This window comes from Lampetra planeri, chromosome 56 (assembly GCF_965212315.1).
Source record: "Lampetra planeri chromosome 56, kcLamPlan1.2.h2, whole genome shotgun sequence".
In the NCBI taxonomy this organism is placed as follows: Eukaryota; Metazoa; Chordata; class Hyperoartia; order Petromyzontiformes; family Petromyzontidae; genus Lampetra; species Lampetra planeri.
In genome coordinates, this window is record NC_136162.1 from 1372976 (window position 1) to 1395980 (window position 23005).

General features: G+C 53.1%; 2 protein-coding genes across 2 annotated transcripts in view; both read left to right on the plus strand.

The window, feature by feature from the left end:
- LOC144735641 (uncharacterized) overlaps positions 1-15962 on the plus strand; it is a 32556-nt gene extending 16594 nt beyond the window's left edge. The window contains exons 8-12 of the mRNA XM_078618091.1: positions 150-8971; positions 10549-11013; positions 13027-13131; positions 14148-14227; positions 15646-15962. Of these exons, the coding sequence (XP_078474217.1) occupies positions 150-8971; positions 10549-11013; positions 13027-13131; positions 14148-14227; positions 15646-15868 (9695 nt within the window). The 3' untranslated portion in view covers positions 15869-15962. The remainder of the gene's footprint in view (positions 1-149; positions 8972-10548; positions 11014-13026; positions 13132-14147; positions 14228-15645) is intronic.
- A 14-nt stretch (positions 15963-15976) lies between these two features.
- Positions 15977-23002, plus strand: LOC144735684 (uncharacterized). The gene is made up of 3 exons (XM_078618160.1): positions 15977-16706; positions 17096-17480; positions 22446-23002. The coding sequence occupies exons 1-3, from the start codon at positions 16226-16228 to the stop codon at positions 22789-22791; spliced, it is 1212 nt and encodes a 403-aa protein (XP_078474286.1). The 5' UTR covers positions 15977-16225; the 3' UTR covers positions 22792-23002.
- Positions 23003-23005: the final 3 nt, after the last annotated feature.

Genomic DNA, 23005 nt, shown 5'->3' on the forward strand with positions numbered 1-23005 from the left:
TCGTCTATTTGGTGTATTAACATCTTACAGGGTGATACAACGCTCACATCGGGATGCCCCATAGCACAGTTGGATTGAGTTTAAACAGCGGCAGCAACGACAGAAACTATTAATTCTCTCCTCCCTTTGCTAACGATGAAACGTTTCAGGTGACGACCGAGCGCATCTCCCCGACCTCGTGGAGGCGAGCAAGGCCGCTCCGGTCGCCGTCAAACTCGAAGCTGCCGTCGCCGAAAGTGACGAACACGACGAGAAATTCCACGCCGACGTCACTGGCGCGACGAGGCCGGAGAACGACGACAGCGGCGTCGGCGTCAAAAGCGAGCGGCAGCAGCGCGAGGAGAAGCAGGCGAAGTTGCCAATGAAGAAACGCGAGCTGAAGATGTCTCAACGGTACTCGGCGGTGGCGTCGGCGGCGGAGGCGGAGACAACGGCGGGTCCGGCCCGGCCCTGGGAGGCCGGGGCCAAGTGCCAGGATCGTCCCGGCACCCACCGCCACCACCACCGCCACCAGAAATGGGAGTCGAACTCAGAACGCCCGACGTGTAAAGCTGAGAGTGAGGGGGACGCCGCCGTGAAGCCGGAAGTCACGTTAAGTTCGCCGGTCCGCGAGGCCGGGCCGAGGCTGGGCTTTAAGCGGGAGGCGCCGTCAGACGCAGGCGCGGTTGTTAAGGAGGAAACCGGCGCGGAGGAGTCTCCTGCAAAGGATTGTGGGGAAACGGCGGCTCGGCATTGTGAGAATGCGGAGCGCGGCGACGCGGCGGCGCCGAGAGAGTCGGAGCCTCGTGGAGGCGGCCGGGTGGAGTGGATCGGCGCGGACAGGAAGGGCGGCGAGAGGATTGGCCTGTTGCCCACTCCTAAAAGCGGCGGTGAGCGGGAGGAGGAGGGCGATCGCAGTGGTGGACGGAGCGGACGAGGAGAAGCCGGTAATAATGACGCAGCGACTGAGGCAGCCCCGCTCGGTAATCTGCACACCGGGCCGATCTCCTCGCGCCACGGCGTTGATGATGACGACGATGACGACGTCGATGGCGGCGACGACGGCGATGACGACGATGAGGGATTCGCTAGGGGGTTGGCCGATGCCGTCTCGGACGAGCGCAAGCAAGATACTGCGATGGAGGCGGACCGTGTGAAGTCGCGGGACGCGGACCTGGCCCGCTGCGCCGATGAGACGCAGGCGGTGGCCGCCAGAGCTGGGGCCCCGTATCCACTCCTCCCTCACCACCGTCACCACCACCACCGTCACTCTCACCAGCGTCACCACCACTCTCACCAGCAGCATCAGCAGCAGCGCCAGGGCGTCATCGTAGCCAATGTGTACATGAGGGAGGCCGCCCCTCCTCCAACGGAGGCAGGGGGCGGCGCTGATGCGGGCGAGCATCCCTCTGGAACCTCGGAGGACACGGCCGTTCTCACGTCGTCACTGCAGGAGGTGGTGGACTGTGGCGGCACCGCCGCTTCCGCTGTTGCCGCCATCGCCACGAGCAAGGAGGCGAGCAGAGCGCAGGCGAATGGCGCGGCAGTATCGACGAGGGCGGAGAAACCGAGGGGCGAGGGGCACCAGGGCAATAAGGAAAGGGGAGAGGCGCCAAGAAGGGAGCGGGAGAGAGGGACGGGCACCTCCTCGCTGGCGGCTCGAGACGGCGGTGGAGAACCGGACGCGGGTGCCGCGGGCGTCGTCGCGGGCGCTGTCGGAGCCGTAGAAGAGGAGCGGCAGGAGCCGAAAGCTAAGAAGCACCGGCCGATGCCGCAAACGACAACGAAAACACCAAAAGAGGAAACTCGGCCGAGCGCTGCCAACGCAGCCCGCAAGGGTTCCGTGAAGCCAGCGGAAGCGACGTCTGGCGCGGCACGACTGGAGGAGCACGCGAGCGACCGCGGCAACACGGAGGGCGAACCGGCGAGAGGATCAACGGCAGCTGCTGCTGCTGCTGGCGACACCGATCATGTGGTTGGGGCTCGTCACTGTCCGGATTTAGGTCCTGGGTCTGGCCCAGATGTAAGACCAGGGTCCGGTCCGGATTCACGTCCCGAGTCTGGCCTGGATTTGGGTCCTAAGTCTGGTCCAGACGTAAGACCTGGGTCTGGTCCAGATTCGGCTTCTGGTCCTGGTCCACATTCAGGCGCCGGGTCCAGTCCAGGTGGCGAGGCTGGTCCGTTAACGTGCCGTGAACCGGTTTGGGATGACGGCATCGGGGGCGCAGCGGAAGACGGTGGGGAGCGCACGGAAGTGAACTCTGCAGACCGCAGGGCGGTTGGCATGAGTGGCGCCGACGGTGGACGAGACGGGCACGGCAGTGTTGATAATTCTGCCGGAGTTGATGATGCTCATCCAGTCGGCGGTGGAGATGTCGCCATCGGCGATCCAGCAGCTGCGGGCGCGAGCAGTGCAACTATTGACCAAACCGACAGCGTCGCCAGTACCGGTGGCCGTCGGGCGAGGGGTGGAGCAGACGATCGTGCCGGAGACTGCGATGAACCCACCGGCGACCAGGTCGGAGCTCGAGGTAAAGCGTCGGGCCGCACGGGCGGTGACGCGGTTGGGACTGGGCGACCTCTGGCTGGAGCCCAAACCCCCCCCGTTGCTCAACGTGTCCATCCCGTTGCTGGAGGTGGACACGCTGCTGATGGTGATGGTGGCAGCATCAGTGGTGGTGGTGTTGCCCGTGGAACCTCTACCGCTGCCGACGACGGAGGCGATCGTCGAGCCGTAGCTGGAGCCGGGGCTGACGATGGTTGGAAGGCGTCCGGTGGTCAGGGGAGGAGTGGGATTGGCGGCGGCGTTGTTTCTGCTGGCGCTGAGAAATATGGGAATGAAGCCGAGGAAGCCCTTGGCGTTGATCCAGATAGAGGAGGAAAAGGAGGTGGTGATGGTGGTGGTGAACGGGCTGGAGATAGAGATGGTGCTGCTGCTGACGATGGTCAGACTGATAATGGAAATGATGCCGATCAAAGCAGTGGTGGAGATGTTGGTGATGTTGATGTAGTCGAGGGTGGAGATGGTGAAGTCAAGAGTAGAGATGGTGGTGCTGATAAACTGGAGGGTGGAGATGTTGCCGGTGCGCATGAAGTCAAGGGTGGAGATGTTGGCGGAGCTCATGAACTCAAGAGGGGAGATGTTGCTGGTGTTGATGAAGTCAAGCGTGGAGATGATGAAATCATGAGTGGAGATGATGAAGGCAAGGGTGGAGAAGTTACTGGTGTTAATCGAGTCAAGGGTGGATATGTCGCTGGTGTTGATCATCTCAAGAAGGGAGATGTGACTGGCATTGATCAACTCAAGAAGGGAGACGTGGCTGGTGTTGATCAACTCAAGAAGGGAGATGTTGGTGTTGATCATCTCAAGAAGGGAGATGTGGCTGGTGTTGATCATCTCAAGAAGAGAGATGTTGGTGTTGATCATCTCAAGAAGGGAGACGTTGGTATTGATCATCTCAAGAAGAGAGATGTTGCTGGTGTTGATCAACTGAAGAAGGGAGATGTTGGTGTTGATCAACTCAAGAAGGGAGATGTGGCCGGTGTTGATCATCTCAAGAAGGGAGATGTGGCTGGTGTTGATCATCTCAAGAAGGGAGATGTTGGTGTTGATCAACTCAAGAAGGGAGACGTTGGTGTTGATCAACTCAAGAAGGGAGACGTGGCTGGTGTTGGTCAACTCAAGAAGGGAGATGTTGGTGTTGATCAACTCAAGAAGAGAGACACGGCTAATGTTGATCAACTCAAGAAGGGAGACGTTGGTGTTGATCAACTCAAGAAGGGAGATGTGGCTGGTGTTGATCATCTCAAGAAGGGAGACGTTGGTGTTGATCATCTCAAGAAGGGAGATGTGACTGGCGTTGATCAACTCAAGAAGGGAGACGTGGCTGGTGTTGATCAACTCAAGAAGGGAGATGTGGCTGGTGTTGATCATCTCAAGAAGGGAGACGTTGGTGTTGATCATCTCAAGAAGGGAGATGTGGCTGGTGTTGATCATCTCAAGAAGAGAGATGTTGGTGTTGATCAGCTCAAGAAGGGAGATGTGGCTGGTGTTGATTATCTCAAGAAGGGAGACGTTGGTGTTGATCATCTCAAGAAGAGAGATGTTGCTGGTGTCGAACAACTGAAGAAGGGAGATGTTGGTGTTGATCATCTCAAGAAGGGAGATGATGGTGTTGATCAACTCAAGAAGGGAGATGTGTCTGGTGTTGATCATCTCAAGAAAGGAGACGTTGGTGTTGATCAACTCAAGAAGGGAGATGTGGCTGGTGTTGATCAACTCAAGAAAGGAGATGTTGGTGTTGATCAACTCAAGAAGGGAGACGTTGGTGTTGATCAACTCAAGAAGGGAGATGTGGCTGGTGTTGATCAACTGAAGAAGGGAGACGTTGGTGTTGATCATCTCAAGAAGAGAGACACGGCTGATGTTGATCACCTGAAAAAGGGAGATGTGTCTGGTGTTGATCAACTCAAAAAGAGAGATGTAGCTGGTGTTGATCAACTCAAGAAGGGAGATGTGGCTCATGTTGATCATCTCAAGAAGGGAGATGTGGCTGGTGTTGATCATCTCAAGAAGGGAGACGTTGGTGTTGATCATCTCAAGAAGGAAGGTGTGGCTGGTGTTGATCATCTCAAGAAGAGAGATGTTGGTGTTGATCAGCTCAAGAAGGGAGATGTTGGTGTTGATCATCTCAAGAAGAAAGAGGTGTCTGGTGTTGATCAGCTCAGAAAGGGAGACGTTGGTGTTGATCATCTCAAGAAGAAAGAGGTGTCTGGTGTTGATCAGCTCAAGAAGGGAGACGTTGGTGTTGATCATCTCAAGAAGAGAGACACGGCTAATGTTGATCAACTCAAAAAGGGAGATGTGGCTGGTGTTGATCATCTCAAGAAGGGAGATGTTGGTGTTGATCAACTCAAGAAGGGAGATGTGGCTGATGTTGATCAACTCAAGAAGGGAGATGGGGCTGGTGTTGGTCATCTCAAGAAGGGAGATGTTGGTGTTGATCAACTCAAGAAGAGAGATGTGGCTGGTGTTGATCAACTAAAGAAGGGAGATGGGGCTGGTGTTGATAATCTCAAGAAGGAAGACGCGGCTGGTGATGATCAACTCGAGAAGGGAGATGTGACTGGTGGTGATCATCTCAAGAAGGGAGATGTTGGTGTTGATCAACTCAAGAAGGGAGACGTTGGTGTTGATCAACTCAAGAAGGGAGATGTTGGTGTTGATCAACTAAAAAAGGGAGATGTGACTGGTGGTGATCATCTCAAGAAGGGAGATGTGGCTGTTGTTGATCAACTCAAGAAGGGAGACGTTGGTGTTGATCAACTCAAGAAGGGATGTGTGGCTTATGTTGATCAACTCAAGAAGGGAGATGTGGCCGGTGTTGATCAACTCAAGAAGGGAGATGTTGGTGTTGATCATCTCAAGAAGGGAGATGTGACTGGTGGTGATCAACTCAAGAAGGGAGATGTGGCGGGTGTTGATCAACTCAAGGGATGTGTTGCTCATGTTGATCATCTCAAGAAGGGAAGTGTGGCTCATGTTGATCAACTCAAGAAGGGAGATGTTGGTGTTGATCAACTCAAGAAGGGAGATGTGGCTGGTGTTGATCAACTCAAGAAGGGAGATGTGGCTGGTGTTGATCAACTCAAGAAGGGAGATGTGGCTGGTGTTGATCAACTCAAGAAGGGAGACGTTGGTGTTGATCAACTCAAGAAGGGAGATGTGGCTGGTGTTGATCAACTCAAGAAGGGAGATGTGGCTAGCGTTGATCAACTCAAGAAGAGAGATGTTGCTGGTGTTGATCATCTCAAGAAGGGAGACGCGGCTGGTGTTGATCATCTCAAGAAGGGAGATGTTGGTGGTCATTTCAAGAAGGGAGATGTTGGTGTTGATCAGCTCAAGAAGGGAGACGTGGCTGGTGTTGATCAACTCAAGAAGGGAGATGTTGGTGTTGATCAACTCAAGAAGGGAGATGTTGGTGTTGATCATCTCAAGAAGAGAGATGCAGCTGGTGTTGATCAACTCAAGAAGGGAGATGTTGGTGTTGATCAACTCAAGAAGGGAGATGTTGGTGTTGATCAATTCCAGAAGGGAGACTTGACTGGTGTTGATCATCTCAAGAAGGGAGATGTGGCGGGTGTTGATCAACTCAAGAAGAGAGACGCGGCTGGTGTTGATCAACTCAAGAAGGGAGACGTTGGTGTTGATCATCTCAAGAAGGGAGATGTGGCTGGTGTTGATCAACTGAAGAAGGGAGATGTTGGTGTTGATCATCTCAAGAAGGGAGATGTGGCTGATGTTGATCAACTGAAGAAGGGAGATGTTGGTGTTGATCATCTCAAGAAGGGAGATGTTGCTGGTGTGGATCATCTCAAGAAGGGAGATGTTGCTGGTGTGGATCATCTCAAGAAGGGAGATGTTGCTGGCGTTGATCAACTCAAGAAGGGAGATGTTGGCGTTGATCAACTCAAGAAGGGAGATGTGGCTGGCGTTGATCAACTCAAGAAGGGAGATGGGGCTGGTGTTGATAATCTCGAGAAGGGAGATGTTGGCGTTGATCAACTCAAAAAGGGAGATGTGACTGGTGTTGATCATCTCAAGAAGGGAGATGTGGCTGGTGTTGATCATCTCAAGAAGGGAGATGGGGCTGGTGTTGATAATCTCAAGAAGGGAGATGTTGGCGTTGATCAACTCAAGAAGGGAGATGTGGCTGGTGTTGATCATCTCAAGAAGGGAGATGGGGCTGGTGTTGATAATCTCAAGAAGGGAGATGTTGGTGTTGATCAACTCAAGAAGGGAGATGTGGCGGGTGTTGATCAACTCAAGAAGGGAGATGTGGCGGGTGTTGGTCAACTCAAGAAGGGAGACGCGGCTGGTGTTGATCAACTCAAGAAGGGAGACATTGGTGTTGATCATCTCAAGAAGGGAGATGTGGCTGATGTTGATCAACTGAAGAAGGGAGATGTTGGTGTTGATCATCTCAAGAAGGGAGATGTGTCTGGTGGTGATCAACTCAAGAAGGGAGACGTTGGTGTTGATCATCTCAAGAAGGGAGATGTGGCTGATGTTGATCAACTGAAGAAGGGAGATGTTGGTGTTGATCATCTCAAGAAGGGAGATGTGTCTGGTGGTGATCAACTCAAGAAGGGAGACGTTGGTGTTGATCATCTCAAGAAGGGAGATGTGGCTGGTGTTGATCAACTGAAGAAGGGAGATGTTGGTGTTGATCATCTCAAGAAGGGAGATGTTGCTGGTGTGGATCATCTCAAGAAGGGACTTGTGACTGGCGTTGATCAACTCAAGAAGGGAGATGTGGCTGGTGTTGATCATCTCAAGAAGGGAGATGGGGCTGGTGTTGATAATCTCAAGAAGAGAGACGTTGCTGGTGTTGATCAACTCAAGAAGGGAGATGTGGCTGGTGTTGATCATCTCAAGAAGAGAGACGTTGCTGGTGTTGATCAACTCAAGAAGGGAGATGTTGCTGGTGATAATCAATGCAAGAAGGGAGATGTGGCTAGTGTGGAGCAACTCAAAGGTGGAGATTATGGTGGCATTCGTAAAGTCAAGGGTCGTGTTGACGAAATGAAAGGTGTTGACGAAGTTAAAGAACTAGAAAAGGGAATTGTTGCCACAGTTGATGAAGTCGAGGGTGGAGAAGACGATGTAATTATTGGTGGAGCCAAGAAGACAGCCGATTCCGTTGACGCTCAAACCGAGGGTGGAGATGGGGGCGGCGTCGTTGGAGACCAGGCTAACGGGAGAGATGGCAGAGGAGACGCCACCTCTTCTGTCAGCTCAGCACCCAACGTCGGCGGGGACGACGACGAAGATGATTCCCTCAACGTCGACGAGTCTTGCGATCGCGAAGGAGACCGCGCTGGTGATGCTGCTGTTGCAGCCGCTCGTCGTGATGAGCTCGGTGTCGGTGGAGCTGGAGGTGAAGTTGTTGGTGGAGCCGATGGTGGCGATGGTGGTCGCGTTGACAGGATCCTTGCTGCTGATGGCACAGCTGACGGCAATGCTGGCGCTGATATTGGTGAGCACAATGCTGACGGAGCCCGCGGCCTACAAGGTGACAAATCTTCTGGCGCAGACGACAAACTGGACGAAGGGGCTTCGGAGGGCGAGGGGCACCCGGTCAAAATAGCCGATGGAGAAGGAGTAGAGCCAGCAGGACCGGGGGTTACGGGTCGGGAGTCACACCTGGACACAAACTTCCGAGTGCACGGCCAGGACGAGTCCTCGAAGGAACCCGCGAGCGAGAAGAAGAAGATTGTGAAGGAACGGTCAGAGGAGGACAAGGAGGAGAACCAGGAGGAGGAGCGGGAGGACTGCGGGAAATCAGCGGAGAGAGGAGGCCACTCTTCAAAGAACGACGGCAAAGACCCCGACGTCCGCCTCCCCCCGGAGGACCCCGAGGCCCAGCAGCGGACTGCCAACGAGCCGGCGCAGCCCGAGGCCGCCGAAGCGGCAGGAGATTCGGCTAAACCAGAATCGTCGGCAACGCCCGCGGACGCCGGCCGGCTCGAAACGGCGACGGAGACGACGCCGGGAGTCAGCGGCGAGGAGGAGGACACGGCGTCCGCGGGTCGCCAAATGGACGCCGACGATTTGAGGCCTCCAGACTGCGACGCCGGCCGGGCGGCCGCCCCTGGCAGGGGCGGCGGAAAGAGGCGCGGCGGCCGCGGGAAGGCGAGGGTGGTGGAGAGGAGCAAGCTGCCGTCGGCCGGGCAGGAGAGCGAGCAGCGGGAGGGAGGAGAGGGCGGAGAAGAGGGGGAGGGAGGAGGGGAGCCGAGGTGGACTCTGCGGAGGTCGACGCGGATCTCGCGCCTGCCCCCGCCGAGCTACGACGAAGCGGGGGCGGCCGCAACATCGGCGGCATCGGAGGCGGCGGCGGCGAAAGAGATGAAGGGGAAACGTGGCCGGAGCGACGTGGCCGGGGACGTGGGGAGGTCGCAGGGGTCGAGGCAGGAGGCCGTCAAGCGCAAGGTGAGTGGGACTGGTGGCGGCGCCGGGCCACTTTTTTCTTTTTTCATTTGGATATTGTTGTTACGGTGCATGAGAGATTGGTGCCAGAAGCATGTGGCACTACTTGAGTCATATTGGCTGGCACAAGACAGAGGAAAGTGGAAACAACAAATGACGAAATGTGCATTGGACACCCATGGGTCGTGGTGATGGTGATATACTGCACTATACACTACTATGCACTACACTATACACTACACTACTATGATGTGCACTACTTGAGTCATATTGGCTGGCACAAGACAGAGAGGAACGCGGAAACAACAAATGGCAAAATATGCATTAAAAGGCTATCTGCCCATGGGTCGTGATGATTATGATACACTGCACTATACACTACGCTATACACTATAATATACATGACTATACACTACACGACTATGATGTGCACTACTTGAGCATATTGGCACAAGACAGAGACTATAGTGGAAACAACAAAAGGAAGAATATGCATTGGACACCTACGAAGGGCTATCTGCCCATGGATGGTGATGATGATCACGTATCTATGTACGTGGTGAACTCGGCAACAACGAGTGGAGCGCCAGGCGGCTGGAACGCGGCGAGTTGGCACAGTCGAAGGCGCCCGTCGTGTATCGGCCAGTCATCTCATTCAGTCTACCCCATGGCACCTGGGTCTGTCCCGTTACCTCCACTCACACACCCTGCAGAACAGGGGGAAAACAAGCAAACGCCACACACCATACGAGGCAAGTGCTGTTAGCGAGTAGCACCCATTGAGACCGGCACAGCACACGAGGGGGGTGGGTGGCCAGCAGCACGCCCGGACGCCTTTGTCTCCCTCGTGGTGATGCTTCCACACAGCACCAGGTACCAGTACCCGTCCAGATAATTGTCACTGGCCGTGAGCGGGAATTGAACTCGGGTCACGAGGCTTGTAGCGCAGCACGCGAACCACTGCGCCGCCGCTCCCCATACACCACGAAACGAAGATCCCCCTGTAGCCTTACCGGACTGTAGGGGCAAGTGCTGTTAGCGAGTAGCACCTATGAAGGCCGCCATGCCACACAAAAGGCACAGCGATTGTCGTGATGTTGCCGCTTTGTATGCGCTTGATGACGACGGAGTTATTGCCTCTGATGTTAACGATGTTATCTTTGTCATCACCTTCATCTCACGTGCTCTCTACCGTTACCACCGCCACTACCCACCACCATCACCGCCATTACCACCATCATCACCACCGTCAAAACCACTTCCACCGCCACTGTTACAACCGCCACCACTATATCTACCACCGCCACTTCTTCCGCCACTACCACCACCATCACCGCCACTACCACCATCATCACCCTTACCACCACTGTTACCACCACCATATCCACTACCATCACCACCACTACCACCATCATCACCCTTACCACCACCACCATATCCACTACCACCACCACCATATCCACTACCACCACCATCACCGCCACTACCACCATCATCACCCTTACCACCACTGTTACCACCACCACCATATCCACTACCTCTACCATCACCGCCACTGCCGTCACCACCACGGTCACCAGCGCACGCCGGGCCGACGGCAAGGCGCCAACAAGCGCCCGCGTGGCGCCGGCGGCCGGAGCAAGCGCAAGCGTTGGTCGCGGTGGTGCAACGCGGACACGGAGAGCGAGGACGAGGATGACGAGCAGGAGCAGGAGGAGGAGGAGTTCCTGATGGACGGCCTGCAGCGCGACGACGACGACGACGAGGGGGACGGCATCGTCTACGGCGGGGCGCGGTGGCCCCGGCTCGCGCCCGCCGAGCGGCGCGCCGACGAGGCCAAGGCGACGGAGGGCGGCGGCGAGGCGGAGGGCGGGGATGTGGATGGCGAAGAGGAGGATGAGGAGGAGGAGGAGGAGGACGAGGAGGAGGAGGGAGGGGAGGCGGAGGAGGAAGGGAAGGAGGGGCGGGACAGCGGGCAGGAGCACGTGGAGGTGGTTGAGGAGGATCCCTGTAAGAAGTGTGGACTCTCCAACCATCCTGAGCTGGTACGGGCCCCACGAGAGTGACGATCCCACCACCACCACCACCCCTCCGCACAGCCACTATCGACCACGCAGACTGATGGGGCCAAGTTAACTATAATACTAAATCCACCGTGTCCCCTATAAACGAGCGATCCTAATCTCCCCATGTCCCCTATAGATGAGCGATCCCAATCCCCCCATGTGCCTTATAAACGAGCAATCCCAATCCCCCGTGCCCTCTATAGAAAAGCGATCCCAATCCCCCGTGTCCCCTATAAACGAGCGATTCCAATCCCCCAGTGTCCCCTATAGACGAGCGATCCCAATCCCCCTGTTTCCCCTATAGACGAGCGATTCCAATCACAGATGTGACGTCACCGCTCACTTGCCGTGCAAAATATTATATCCATTATTGCCCCCCCCCCCCCCCCCCCAAATACAAAAGTCTATTTTAATACTTTTTGCATTGTGTACAGTCTGGAAGCTACCCACATGCCAAATTTAAAGTTTGTTGCATGTTGGGAAGTATGCTAAACATTTCGAACAGACGCACATATTCACAAATTTCCCTTTTATATCTATCGATAAATGTTTCTGGGTTTGATCGCGTAAGTATTGATGTGTCGTAACCCTCCACCACCCGACACAGCCAATTGGTAAGAGATTTGTCACGTAAAACAAAACACCAATTTAGCTATTACTTCAGCCCGCCGGTGTGTTGGAGAGTAAATCCACAACATTTACAATTTGAGTTGTACGACGTTTCGCTGGTTATTACATGAACCGGCATCATCGAGCGATTTGACAGAATATTCTGGCAAATCGCCCAATATGTGTGCTGCTGCTGATATTGCTGCTGGTGGTGATGGTGATGCAAATGATGCAAATGATGCCGCTGCTGATGATAATGCTGTTGCTATTTATGCTATTGCTGCTGATGGCAATGCTGGTGATGGTAATGATGGCGATGGTGCTACTTCTGCTGATGCTAACGATGATCCTGCTGCTGACGATCTACTGACTGATGCTTTTACTGCTGCTGCTTCTACTACTACTGATGATGCTGCTGCTGCTGCCGCTTCCATCGCCGCCACTGCTTCTCTTCCCACTGATGATGATCTTCTTGGTTCTTTTGGTAAAGTCACGTAGAATGGAAATAATAAAATAATAAAAATAAACATAAAATCATTCTAACGACGTTTCGGCCACAACGCAAGCAGCCGTCCTCAGGTGAAGAATAGGTCTGTCGAGAAGACAGAGTCTGAATGAAATAACCCCAGGCTTGGAGCGTTTATTTAAGCTCGGTTGGAGGGGGAAGAGCGCCTTGACAAAATAATTTGCATATCAAGAGGAATTTAGCATATTTATGGGAAATGCAGATATGGGATTAGATTCCAAGAACACAGGATGAGATGTTACTATCCTTTGTGCAAGCACTTCCAAGAGTTCATGAACAGTGAGCCTGGTGAAATTTGGGGAGCGCATCGTCAGTAGTGAACCTTTGGTTCCTAGGGTGTTTCGGCCTTTCACACTATACACCCTCCCCAAAGGTGGCCAGCGACAGGGTGATCAATCCTACGCTTGCGTCCCATTCCCAATTAGTCATAGGAGTTGCCTTGTTGTTGATAGCCAACATCCCATGGGACTATGCATGGCAGGGGCGTCCTCCTCCCTGAGTCAAGCATTGTTGACCGCATACCTCCCGGCCCTATCACTAGGAGGTGGGCGGGGGGTTTTGTCAAGGCGCTCTTCCCCCTCCAACCCAGCTTAAATAGACGCTCCAAGCCTGGGGTTGTTTCATTCAGACTCTGTCTTCTCGACAGACCTATTCTTCACCTGTGGACGGCTGCTTGCGTTGTGGCCGAAACGTCGTGATAATTATTTTATCATGTTTATTTTATTATTTCCATTCTACGTGACTTTACCGAAAGAACCAAGAAGATGAATCCCTGCAGTCACGAAAGCTTCAAATCGAAACTGATGATGATGTTGACGATTCTGCCCGTGCGCGCGTCTCTCTGTGTGTGTGTGCAGATCCTGCTGTGTGACTCGTGCGACAGCGGCTACCACACGGCATGCCTGCGCCCCCCGCTCATGCTCATCCCCGACGGGGAGTGGTACTGCCCGCCCTGTGAGCACGTACGTCCCACGCGAACCCGTCCAACCGCCCACCATGTGCCGCTAGCGAGGGTGGGGGGCGGGGTTTAGGGTTGAGTGCTCCAGCAAGTGGGCGGCAGTGGCATCGCCTCGTGCCCGCACAGTCAACAAGCGTCAGCCGAGTTTCGATTCTCGACTCGGGCGCCCTGCCGCTTGGAGTTAGTCAGTGATCCCCCTGTTCTGCAGAGTGTGTGAGTGAATGAGTGTGAGTGAGAGTAATGTGTGTGGGTAGAGTTTGTGTGTTCTCCCCCTGTTGAGTGAATGAGTGTGAGTGAGAGTAATGTGTGTGGGTAGAGTTTGTGTGTTCTCCCCCTGTTGAGTGAATGAGTGTGAGTGAGAGTAATGTGTGTGTGTAGAGTTTGTATGTTCTTCCCCTGTTCTGCAGAGTGTGCGAGTGAGTGAGTGTGAGTGAGAGTGTGTGTGTGTAGAGTTTGTGTGTTCTACCCGTTCTGCAGAGTGTGTGAGTGAGTGAGTGATTACGTGAGTAAGAGTGTGTGAGTGAGTAAGTGATTACGTGAGTGTGTGAGTGAGTGAGTGATTACGTGAGTAAGAGTGTGTGAGTGAGTGAGTGATTGCGTGAGTAAGAGTGTGTGAATGAGTGAGTGATTGCGTGAGTAAGAGTGTGTGAGTAAGAGTGTGAGTGAGTGTGTGAGTGAGCGAGTGATTACGTGAGTGAGTGATTACGTGAGTGTGTGAGTGAGTGAGTGAGTGATTACGTGAGTAAGAGTGTGTGAATGAGTGAGTGATTGCGTGAGTGAGTGTGTGAGTAAGTGATTACGTGAGTGAGTGTGAGTGAGTGATTGCGTGAGTAAGTGATTGCTTGAGCATGAGTGTGTGCGAGTGAGTGTGTGCGTGCGCGTGAGCTCGCGTGCCCAGCCCACCGCATGCCCCAAGCAGCTTCCGTTTGGCCGGATAGAGGGGGCGCAGGAATGAACACGACCTCCTGCATACCAGGCGAGGTAATTAACATCGTTCCTCTCCCCGTCCCCCACCGGCAGAAGAAGCTGTGCGTGAAGCTTCAAGAGGCGTTGACGGACCTCGACGCGATGCTCAAGAAGAAGGAGCGGGCGGAGAGAAGGTGGGGCGGTGGGAGGGGGCATGTGGGGAGGCTGAATGACGGTTGTTGTTGATGGTGACGATGGTGACGATGGCGGTGACGATACGCGAGTAATCGGATTGCTTGAGTATTTTTTATCACCCGAGTAATGAGATTTCTTTAGTAATCAAATTAGCAGAGTAATCCGATTACATGGGCAATCGGATCGGTTGAACATTCCGATTACTTGAGCATTCCGATTACCGGAGTAATCCGATTACTTGAGCAATCGGATCAGTTGACCATTCCGATTACTTGAGCATTACGATTACCGGAGTAATCCGACTACTTGAGCATTCGGATCAGTTGACCATTCCGATTACTTGAGCATTCCTATTACCGGAGTAATCCGATTACTTGAGCAATCGGATCAGTTGACCATTCCGATTACTTGAGCATTCCGATTACCGGAGTAATCCGATTACTTGAGCAATCGGATCAGTTGACCATTCTGATTACTTGAGCATTCCTATTACCGGAGTAATCCGATTACTTGAGCATTTGGATCAGTTGACCATTCCGATTACTTGAGCATTCATATTACCGGAGTAATCCGATTACTTTAGTAATCCGATTTTTTTAGCTTTTCGATTACAGCCCCGCTCTAGTAGCCCCAGTTGAGTCGAACCACCGGCTGAACTTTTTTTTGTATCTTTGCGGAGAGAGCGGTGGCCCAGCGGTTAGCGCGCTGCGCTAGAAACACGGCGACCCGAGTTTCGATTCCCATCCGCTGCCAACGTCGGCGACGAAACACGCGAACCGTTCCGGCACCCTCCCCTAGGTCGACTCGGCCTCAAATGATTACATTGGTCAACAAAAAAAGAGAACATTTTTCTGGCCTGGACTTTTGCAGCTGTTAAAGACTATTTTCAGGGTGCTGATTCCAAATGTGATCTCAGATTTGCTCTATCACATCTCATGTTTATGCTATCGGCATACCCCATTTTCATTGATTTTACCCGAAATTAACTCTGTCACTTATGATTGCAAGTTGTTGCGAGTCAGTGACTGCTTTAGTGTTAAAATATGGTGCTGTATTTTGAGGATAGTGTGTTTACAATATCATTTTATGTAGATATCCACATTTATTTAATATTTTTCTTCCGCAGTCTCAAAAACCTGATGTGATGGACAAAAACTGATGCCAGATTTGGAATCGGCACCCCAAAATCACCTTACAACCGTTGGAATACCCTATGCCAGAAAAAGTGAGCTGACCAGTGTTATCCGTTGCGATGTGTGACGGTGCCGGCACCCTCCCCTAGGTCGACTCGGCCTCAAATGATTATCTGTTGCGATGTGTGACGTCCCGTTCTGGCGATGACGGCACTTGCCTCCCCTGCAGCGCGTGAAAGGCTACACGGGGGATCTTTGTCTTTGTGTTTTTTCCCGCGGCGCAGGAAGGAACGGAGCATCTACCTGGGAGTCAACACTGAGAACATCATCAGTCCGGCCATCAAGGTGCGTCGATGGGCCCTCTTGGGTTTCTGTCCCATGCCCCAGGAGCTTCCGTTAACTCTGAACAGGCTGCTGCTGCTGCTGCAGCTGCTGCTGCTGCAGCTGCTGCAGCTGCTGCTGCTGGACAGAGCACTGTCACGGCCACCGCTGGAATCCTACTGCTGATGATGCTAACAATGACGATGCTACTGCAGCTGACGATGACTATGCTACTGCAGCTGACGATGATGCTATTGCTGCTGTTGCTGACAATGATGATGATGCTATTGCTAATGCTGGCAATAATGTTGCTAATGCTTCTGCTGCTGACAATAATGATACTGCTGCAGCTGATAACGAAGATTTGATTGCTGCTCCTGTTGATGCTCCTGATGCTCCTCATGATCATGACAACGACGATGACGATAATGACGGTGTCGTCGCGGGCAGAGAGCGACGCTGCATGCTGCTTCTCCGGCAGGGCATTGCACGTCGCCCCTGCCGGCGGAGGAGCGTGCGGAGCTGCACGCTCTGCTGCTGCTGATGACGACGATGATGATGACGATGATGGTATTGCTGTTGATGCTGCTGATGATGATGACGATGATGGTATTGCTGTTGATGCTGCTGATGATGATGACGATGATGGTATTGCTGTTGATGCTGCTGCCGCTGATGATGATGACGATGATGATGATGACGATGATATTGCTGCTGCTGTTGATGTTCCTGATGCTCCACATGATGCTTCCGATAATGACAAAGACAACGCTATGTCTGCCGCTGCTGCCAATGACGACGACGACGGTGGTGCTATCATCGCAGGCGGAGAGCGAAACAGCTGCTGCTGCTGCTCCATCCCGCTGCACGTCCCCGCCGGAGGTGCAGCGAGCGGAGCTGCACGCCCTGCTGCTGCTGGAGCGGCGCTCGGCACGCGCGAGGCGAGCGCCGGTCAGCTACCGCTTCGAGGCCTTCGACGAGGCCATCGACGAGGCCATCCAGTACGACATGAGGGAGGTCGAGGGTGAGTGGGGGCAAGGGTCACACGGATGACACGGGGACACATGGGGGACACACGGGGACACGGGTGACATGGGTCACACGGGGACACGGGTCACACGGGTGACACGGGGACACGGGTCACACGGGGACACGGGTCACACGGGGACAGAGACACGGGGCCCAGGACCGGTTCAGATAATCGTCCGCTGCACTACCGCTCTCCACACATACACAACAAAGATCCCCCTCATAGGCCTTGAAATACTTTTTGGGGCAAGCGCTGTTAGAAAGCACCTACGCACACACACGCTGACACGCACACGCGCGCGCTCAACCCCTGCACCAGTATCGCCGGACAACCGATTCGCTAATTTTTCCCATTTTTCCCTCTGCCGGAATCGCGGCACGCAGGAGCCGGCCTCGGCAAGGACATCGAGAACCTGAAAGCGTCGCGGCCCCGCCCGCCCGCCCCGGTGCATCGTGGGAAGGACATGTCGGCCATCCTGGGGGCGGCCGTGGAAGACGGCGACGATGGGGGCGATGCAGAGGAGGAGGAGGATGAGGAGGAGGAGGAGGAGGAGGCGTGGGGAGCCGGGGGCAAAGGAGGGGCGCAGCCCAAGGAGGAGGAGGCGGAGTTGGTCTCCGGGGAAGGCGAGGTTACCGGGCGCGACGAGGTTGCCGCGGCGACGGGCCGAGGGAGGAAGCGGAGGTACAGGAAGAGGAGGAGGCTGAACGCGCTGGACAGCGAGAGCAGCCGTGACGACTCGCAGGACGAGGAGTACCGCTGCGAGCAGAGGTGAGCGCTCGCCGATGTTTGTTGGGGAGGGGTGAGCGGGTGGGTGGGTGAGTGGGTGGGTGGGTGAGTGGGTGTGTGAGCGGGTGGGTGGGTGAGTGAGTGTGTGAGCGGGTGGGTGGGTGAGTGAGTGTGTGAGCGGGTGGGTGGGTGAGTGAGTGGGTGTGTGATCGGGTGGGTGAGTGAATGAGGGTGTGAGCGGGAGGGCGGGTAGGTGGGTGAGTGAGTGTGTGAGCAGGTGGGTGGGTGAGTGAGTGGGTGTGTGAGCGGGTGGGTGGTGAGTGAGTGGGGTGTGTGATCGGGTGGGTGAGTGAGTGAGTGTGTGATCGGGTGGGTGAGTGAGTGAGTGTGTGAGAGAGCGGGTGGGTGCATAAGTGAGTGTGTGAGTGGGTGGGTGAGTGAGTGTGTGAGCGGGTGGGTGGGTGCGTGAGTGAGTGGGTGGGTGAGTGAGTGAGTGAGTGCGTGAGCGGGTGGGTGAGTGAGTGAGTGAGTGCGTGAGCGGGTGGGTGAGTGAGTGAGTGTGTGAGCGGGTGGGTGCGTGAGTGAGTGTGTGAGCGCTTGGGTGGGTGAGTGAGTGTGTGAGCGGGTGGGTGCGTGAGTGAGTGTGTGAGCGCTTGGGTGGGTGAGTGAGTGGGTGTGCGAGCGCGTGGGTGGGTGAGTGAATGAGTGTGAGCGGGTGGGTGAATGAGTGAGTGTGTGAGCGGGTGGGTGCGTGAGTGAGTGTGTGAGCGGGTGGGTGAGTGTGTGGGTGGGTGAGTGTGTGGGTGGGTGAGTGTGTGGGTGGGTGAGTGTGTGGGTGGGTGAGTGTGTGGGTGGGTGAGTGAGTGTGTGAGCGAGCGGGTGGGTGTGTGAGTGGGTGGGTGAGTGAGTGTGTGAGCGGGTGGGTGGGTGCGTGAGTGAGTGGGTGGGTGAGTGAGTGAGTGCGTGAGCGGGTGGGTGAGTGAGTGAGTGCGTGAGCGGGTGGGTGAGTGAGTGAGTGTGTGAGCGGGTGGGTGCGTGAGTGAGTGTGTGAGCGCTTGGGTGGGTGAGTGAGTGTGTGAGCGGGTGGGTGCGTGAGTGAGTGTGTGAGCGCTTGGGTGGGTGAGTGAGTGGGTGTGCGAGCGCGTGGGTGAGTGAATGAGTGTGAGCGGGTGGGTGAATGAGTGAGTGTGTGAGCGGGTGGGTGCGTGAGTGAGTGTGTGAGCGGGTGGGTGAGTGTGTGGGTGGGTGAGTGTGTGGGTGGGTGAGTGTGTGGGTGGGTGAGTGAGTGTGAGCGGGTGGGTGAGTGAGTGAGTGTGTGAGCGGGTGGGTGAGTGAGTGAGTGTGTGAGCGGGTGGGTGAGTGAGTGAGTGTGTGAGCGGGTGGGTGAGTGAGTGAGTGTGTGAGCGGGTGGGTGGGTGAGTGTGTGGGTGGGTGAGTGTGTGGGTGGGTGGGTGAGTGTGTGGGTGGGTGGGTGAGTGTGTGGGTGGGTGGGTGGGTGAGTGTGTGGGTGGGTGAGTGTGTGGGTGGGTGAGTGTGTGGGTGGGTGAGTGTGTGGGTGGGTGAGTGTGTGAGCGGGTGGGTAGTTGAGTGAGTGAATGAGTGAGTTTCCCGATGAACAGTAGTTCTCATCATCAGGCACAGTAAACATTTGCAGCCTCCAATCTCCTATCATCTACTGCATCCTCTCGTCCTGGCCTCCTCCGTTTCACGTGTCATGAAATAGCCCTATTGCCTGAAACGTCGGTCTAGGCTGTTACGGTCTATTTAAGACCGTTTTAGGAGGAATTCTCCACAATTCTGGCTGTCGCCTGATGATGCCGGTTGTGGTTGTAATCAACGGCGAAGCTTCGTGGCACTCGAATTGAAAAAGTTGTGGTCGTGGGTTTTACTCTGCAACACACAACAGGTCAGTGCTGACATTTACGCGATCTAACCCAACAACAAAAATAATCACCTTTCCTGCGGACAATATCGGTCGCGGAATCCTTGCTGCTAACACAGGCGGCTAACGAATGAACACCTCTTCCGCGCGTCAACGTTGCGGATTTGAGTGAGAGGGGGGAGGGGGGGAATTAATCCGTTCAGTGCGGTCCCCCCCCCCCCTCTCCCAAATGATAGCCGCCACAAACCGCCCCAAGTGGTTGGCGGTGTCATCTTCTTGGTTCTTTCGGTGAAGTCACGTAGAAGGGAAGTAATAAAATAATAAACATAAAACATAATAAAATAATTCTCACGACGTTTCGGCCACAACGCAAGCAGCCGTCCTCAGGTGAAACCAGGTCTGTCGAGGCGACAGCGTCTGAATGAAACAGCACACGTGCTTGGAGCATATATATAAGCTGGGTTGCTCCAAGCACATGTGCTGTTTCATTCAGACGCTGTCGCCTCGACAGACCTGGTTTCACCTGAGGACGGCTGCTTGCGTTGTGGCCGAAACGTCGTGAGAATTATTTTATTATGTTTTATTTTTATTATTTTATTACTTCCCTTCTACGTGACTTTACCGAAAGAACCAAGAAGATGAATCCCTGCAGTCACGAAAGCTTTAAATCGAAATTTGGTTGGCGGTGGTTTGTTGTGCCGGGCGGTTAGAGTCAAGCAGTATTAGTTAAACAATCAAACAGAGAGTAAAATGTGAACATGCCGTCGCACGACGGCTGCGGGCTATCATTTTCGATAGCCAGGGTCGCTTCTGTAGCAGAGCTTACACAGCTTGGGGTGGGGCCTTACACAGCTGGTGAAATGAAAATAGTTCTTCCATAATAGAGTTGTTTTTTTGGGTTAGATCGCGTAAAACATAAACGTGTCGTTAAACCCGCCACCACCCGACACGGCCCGTTAGTAAGGTTTGTCACGTAAACGGAACGTGCCAATTTGTGTAGCGGGTCAATAACTATAGGAGATATGATAATTGGTTTTTTACCCTTTTTTCTGGCAACAAAGCTGACACCTTTTTTTTACAAGGAGTCATGTTTGCATAGACCACAATACCTGCAGTCATAATGCAAACAAAATCAGAGTTGTGTTTTTTGTTTGCATTATGACTGCAGGTATTGTGGTCTATGCAAACATGACTCCTTGTAAAAAAAGGTGTCAGTTTTGTTGCCAGATAGAAGGGTAAAAAAAACAATTATCAACTAGAGGAGAGTCGCTCTGTGAGGCAACACATATTCTATTTAACAATTAAACCTTAACGTAAAGGGGTCACCACGGCCCCTTACACCCGACACTCCTCTCACTGGCTATTCTACCCCTTCTTGAGTGAAGCCTGGTCTTCGCTGGTCTATAAGCTGGAGTCAACCCTTGCCAGGGGTACGGCTCTGCCTGTGGGCTCTTCTCTGCCCGTGGGCTCTTCTCTTCAGGAGGCTATTGGTCTTCGGGTGGACGACGATTGCCCCGGACCGTTCAGAGGCCCGGCTTTTATACAAGTCCGTGGCTTGCTCCGCCCCAGCCACGCCTTCCTTCCAGAACCTTCTCCCAGTTCCTGGAAGGGTGACGTCATCCCCCAGCTCCCCCCCCCCCTCCCGGGGTCTGGGGTCTGCGTCCCAGGATCCGTTATCCCATCGGGGATTTTTTTGCACACAGCGTTGGTGTACACGGTGTTTTTTCTGCAATATTTTGCTGTCTTTTCTTGGATTTTCTGTTTGCGCTTAGTCACATATTCACTTTAAGATGTTTTCTTGTTCATGTTTTTGTTTTTTGTTTGTTGCGGTTGCACCCGATTCAAGAGCCGAATGGCTCACAGGGCTATACCTAATCAATGAACTTGAAAACTTGAACTTGAAACTTGAAACCGTTGGGCCCCCTGGCCCATAGTTTGTTGACACTGGGGTTACTCACACTATCGCCCCCCTATTGACACGTGTGGGATACTACCGGCTGACAGCATGGAGAGTGCATCATAACACCTCCACACCGGTTGTGTGTTAGAGAGCAAAGCCACAACTTTTACAATCTTGAGTGCAACGTTTCGCAAGTAATTGCAACCGGCTGGTGGACAGCCATATTTGTGGAGAAACCCTGTTTTGTCTTTTTAAATCGAGGGGCTGATGTGATGATGTTACCTGGGAGCCCTTCATGTGCGAAGGGGCGGGGGGGATTATAATGCATATACATTACAATGGGTATCCATTGCCGGTTGGGTTATTCACATTTATATTAACCCAAAGCAACCTATGTTATGGATGACATTGGTCGCGAAAGCCTATGCGTTAAAAAAATAGTTTAGGTTAAGTTGAAGAATGATTATTATTATTATTAACTGTTTATTAATCTTCTTGGTTATTTCGGTAAAGTTACGTAGAAGGGAAATAATAAAATAATAAAAATAAAACAAAAAAATAATCACGTAGAAGGGAAATAATAAAATAATTAAAATTGAACGTTATGGAATAATCACGTAGAAGGGAAATAATAAAATAATAAAAATACAACATTGTAAAATAATACAAATACAACATTGTTATTATGCTTTATTTTTATTATTTTATTATTTCCCTTCTACATGATTATATATTTTTTTATTTTTTTATTCCCCTTCTACGTGATTATTTTAATTTTATTATTTCCCTTCTACGTGATTATTTTATTGTTTTATTTTTATAATTTTATTATTTCCCTTCGTGATTATTTTATTATGTTTTATTTTTATTTTTTTATTATTTCCCTTCTACGTGATTTTTTTATTATTTTTTTTTCCCCCTTCTACGCGATTATTTTATTATGTTTTATTTTTATTATTTTATTATTTCCCTTCTACGTGATTATTTTATTATGTTTTATTTCTATTATTTTATTACTTCCCTTCTACGTGACTTTACCGAAAGAACCAAGAAGACGAATGCCTGCAGTCACGAATAATAAAATAATAAAAATAAAACATACTAAAGTTAAATAATATAATAAAATAATAAAATAATATTATTATATAATAGAATATTAAAATAAAATTAAATAATATAATCACCACTGCCTCCTCCCTCGTGTCTCCCCCCTTACCCCCCCCAGCGACAGCGAGGTCGAGGAGCAGCTGTCGGAGGCGGACTACGAGGAAGAGGAGGGCCTCAGCAGCGGGGGATCGTCCGTCGGTTCGGCCCACGGGCCTCGCGGGGCCCTGAGGCGGGCGCGGGGCGGCCGGGGTGGGCGGGGGGGCCGGACCTCGTCGGCGAGGAAGGGCCGCAGGCTGAGGGGACGCCCCGGGCCCAAGAGGAAGAGGAGGAGGAGAGGAGGATTCTCGGATGACGAGGAGGAGGAGGAAGAGGAGGAGGAGGAGGAGGGTGAGTCGCGCGTCGCGTTTAGTTGGGTGCCGCGCGGACGGCAACGAGCAGCGCTGTCAGAAAATTTTAGTGTGTGAGTGAGTGAGTGAGCGAGTGGGCGAGTCGGCGAGTGGGCGAGTGAGTGGGTGAGTTGATGAGTGAGCGAGTGAGTGGGTGAATGGGTGAGTGAGCGTTTGAGTGTGTGAGCATTTGAGTGTGTGAGTGAGCGAGTGAGTGGGTGAATGGGTGAGTGAGCATTTTAGTGTGTGAGTGAGCGAGTGGGCGAGTGAGTGGGCGAGTGAGTGGACGGTG

Bases quoted from the DNA above. Each gene is read 5' to 3' on its own strand.
- LOC144735684 (XM_078618160.1), top strand. From the start codon at position 16,226: ATGACGACGATGATGATGACGATGATGGTATTGCTGTTGATGCTGCTG. The intron at 16,707-17,095 runs GTGAGTGGGGGC...CGCGGCACGCAG, and splicing joins CGACATGAGGGAGGTCGAGG to GAGCCGGCCTCGGCAAGGAC. The intron at 17,481-22,445 runs GTGAGCGCTCGC...TACCCCCCCCAG, and splicing joins GAGTACCGCTGCGAGCAGAG to CGACAGCGAGGTCGAGGAGC.